A 3,162-nucleotide genomic window follows, 5' to 3' on the forward strand; every position below is an offset into this window, starting at 1 on the left:
CAATATGGGATTATTCAGAATGCAAATGTGCTTGATCTCGAGATTTCTGCTTTGTCTGCGTGTTGTGCTCTTATCTTCCTGGAGGTCCTTGAAGTCCGTCCTTGGCTGTTTTAGCAGGCTGGAAGACACAAACTGCTGCTGCGAGGCAACTTGCAGTGGGAGATAACAAGTTGTGTGCCTTTGCACGGATAGAAAAGTACAACTTGAGCACAATAGATAATAACTAGAGCAACGGCCTTTCAGCGTAAGAGTTGTGTGATAACTTATACATCATTATTCTAACATAACTATAAAACCTTATCAACATTAAAAGGATAATAGACAAAAGTGTGGAGCACAAACGACTGGGACAAGTTATGGGAGATTTGAGCAATGTTTGGGGACTTGATGACATCAGTCAGAAAATGTCTTTTAGAAAAACGGAAAAAAGACAAAAACTTGACAGCACAAACACAATGGCAGTATAATGTTAATATTTAATATAACTACACACAGGTCAGTATGATGTTAATATTTAATATAACTACACACAGGTCAGTATTATGTTAATATTTAATATAACTACACACAGGTCAGTATGATGTTAATATTTAATATAACTACACACAGGTCAGTATTATGTTAATATTTAATATAACTACACACAGGTCAGTATGATGTTAATATTTAATATAACTACACACAGGTCAGTATTATGTTAATATTTAATATAACTACACACAGGTCAGTATGATGTTAATATTTAATATAACTACACACAGGTCAGTATGATGTTAATATTTAACATAACTACACACAGGTCAGTATGATGTTAATATTTAATATAACTACACACAGGTCAGTATTATGTTAATATTTAATATAACTACACACAGGTCAGTATGATGTTAATATTTAATATAACTACACACAGGTCAGTATGATGTTAATATTTAATATAACTACACACAGGTCAGTATGATGTTAATATTTAACATAACTACACACAGGTCAGTATGATGTTAATATTTAATATAACTACACACAGGTCAGTATGATGTTAATATTTAATATAACTACACACAGGTCAGTATGATGTTAATATTTAATATAACTACACACAGGTCAGTATGATGTTAATATTTAATATAACTACACACAGGTCAGTATAATGTTAATATTTAATATAACTACACACAGGTCAGTATTATGTTAATATTTAATATAACTACACACAGGTCAGTATGATGTTAATATTTAATATAACTACACACAGGTCAGTATTATGTTAATATTTAATGAATACTTAGGTCTACTGTATGTAATGTTGTCATGATGGTGTGTTGTGAGGTGGTACTTGGTGGAAAAGGTTGGACATAGATGATGACAAAAGAGAAGTAAATATAAAGTTGAAGGTGTAAACAACAAAATGTAATTCAGTCTACAAACGTTTGTACTTGAAAAAAACAAACAAGTACTGCTCAGGAGTGGAATTTGTCCTAATCATAATCATGGGATTGTTTGAAGGCTCAAGCAGATTTCCTTCAACCCCCCGTTGTTCATTCCTGTAGAAACATTGTTCATTCCTGTAGAAACATTGTTCATTCCTAAAGAAACATTGTTCATTCCTATAGAAACATTGTTCATTCCTGTAGAAACATTGTTCATTCCTATGGAAACATTGTTCATTCCTGTAGAAACATTGTTCATTCCTGTAGAAACATTGTTCATTCCTATGGAAACATTGTTCATTCCTGTAGAAACATTGTTCATTCCTGTAGAAACATTGTTCATTCCTGTAGAAACATTGTTCATTCCTGTAGAAACATTGTTCATTCCTATAGAAACATTGTTCATTCCTGTAGAAACATTGTTCATTCCTATGGAAACATTGTTCATTCCTATAGAAACATTGTTCATTCCTGTAGAAACATTGTTCATTCCTATAGAAACATTGTTTGTTCCTGTAGAAACATTGTTCATTCCTGTAGAAACATTGTTCATTCCTATGGAAACATTGTTCATTCCTGTAGAAACATTGTTCATTCCTATGGAAACATTGTTCATTCCTGTAGAAACATTGTTCATTCCTATAGAAACATTGTTCATTCCTATAGAAACATTGTTTGTTCCTGTAGAAACATTGTTCATTCTTATAGAAACATTGTTCATTCCTATAGAAACATTGTTCATTCCTATGGAAACATTGTTTGTTCCTGTAGAAACATTGTTCATTCCTGTAGAAACATTGTTCATTCCTATAGAAACATTGTTTGTTCCTGTAGAAACATTGTTCATTCCTATAGAAACATTGTTCATTTCTAAAGAATCATTGACACAGCATTGACTAAAAGACATGATTGAACTCTGCATGTACACATCATTCCAGTAAACATGATGATAATAAAGTAATTCCAGTAAACATGATGATAATAATCTACAGTAAGTGTGACTACTATGACTTCTTAATCATCAGTCCTCCCACACTTGTTGCTCTGCCCTCGCTTAAATGCCTTCACCTTCACCGCCTTTTCTTACATACTGTAGCAGCACCAAGAGGAGCAGCTGCAAGAGGAGCAACTGCAAGAGGAGCAGCTGGAAGAGGAGCAGCTGGAGGAGGAGCAGCTGGAAGAGGAGCAGCTGGAAGAGGAGCAGCACCAAGAGGAGCAGCACCAAGAGGAGCAGCTGGAAGAGGAGCAGCTGGAAGAGGAGCAGCTGGAGGAGGAGCAGCTGGAGGAGGAGCAGCTGGAAGAGGAGCAGCTGGAAGAGGAGCAGCTGGAAGAGGAGCAGCTGGAAGAGGAGCAGCACCAAGAGGAGCAGCACCAAGAGGAGCAGCTGGAAGAGGAGCAGCTGGAAGAGGAGCAGCTGGAGGAGGAGCAGCTGGAAGAGGAGCAGCTGGAAGAGGAGCAGCTGGAAGAGGAGCAGCTGCAAGAGGAGCAGCTGGAAGAGGAGCAGCTGGAAGAGGAGCAGCTGCAAGAGGAGCAGCTGGAAGAGGAGCAGCTGGAAGAGGAGCAGCTGCAAGAGGAGCAGCTGGAAGAGGAGCAGCTGCAAGAGGAGCAGCTGGAAGAGGAGCAGCTGGAAGAGGAGCAGCTGCAAGAGGAGCAGCTGGAAGAGGAGCAGCTGGAAGAGGAGCAGCTGGAAGAGGAGCCCAGCCGGATGCAGAAGGTTGTAGATTGTATCTGA

General features: G+C 37.8%; 1 protein-coding gene across 1 annotated transcript; it reads left to right on the forward strand.

Annotated features, from left to right (window-relative positions):
• The first annotated feature begins 372 nt into the window (after positions 1-372).
• Positions 373-3,162, forward strand: LOC140678833 (uncharacterized). The gene is made up of 2 exons (XM_072913311.1): positions 373-396; positions 2,527-3,162. The coding sequence occupies exons 1-2, from the start codon at positions 373-375 to the stop codon at positions 3,160-3,162; spliced, it is 660 nt and encodes a 219-aa protein (XP_072769412.1).

Source organism: Nerophis lumbriciformis, linkage group LG05, assembly GCF_033978685.3.
Source record: "Nerophis lumbriciformis linkage group LG05, RoL_Nlum_v2.1, whole genome shotgun sequence".
NCBI lineage: Eukaryota > Metazoa > Chordata > Actinopteri > Syngnathiformes > Syngnathidae > Nerophis > Nerophis lumbriciformis.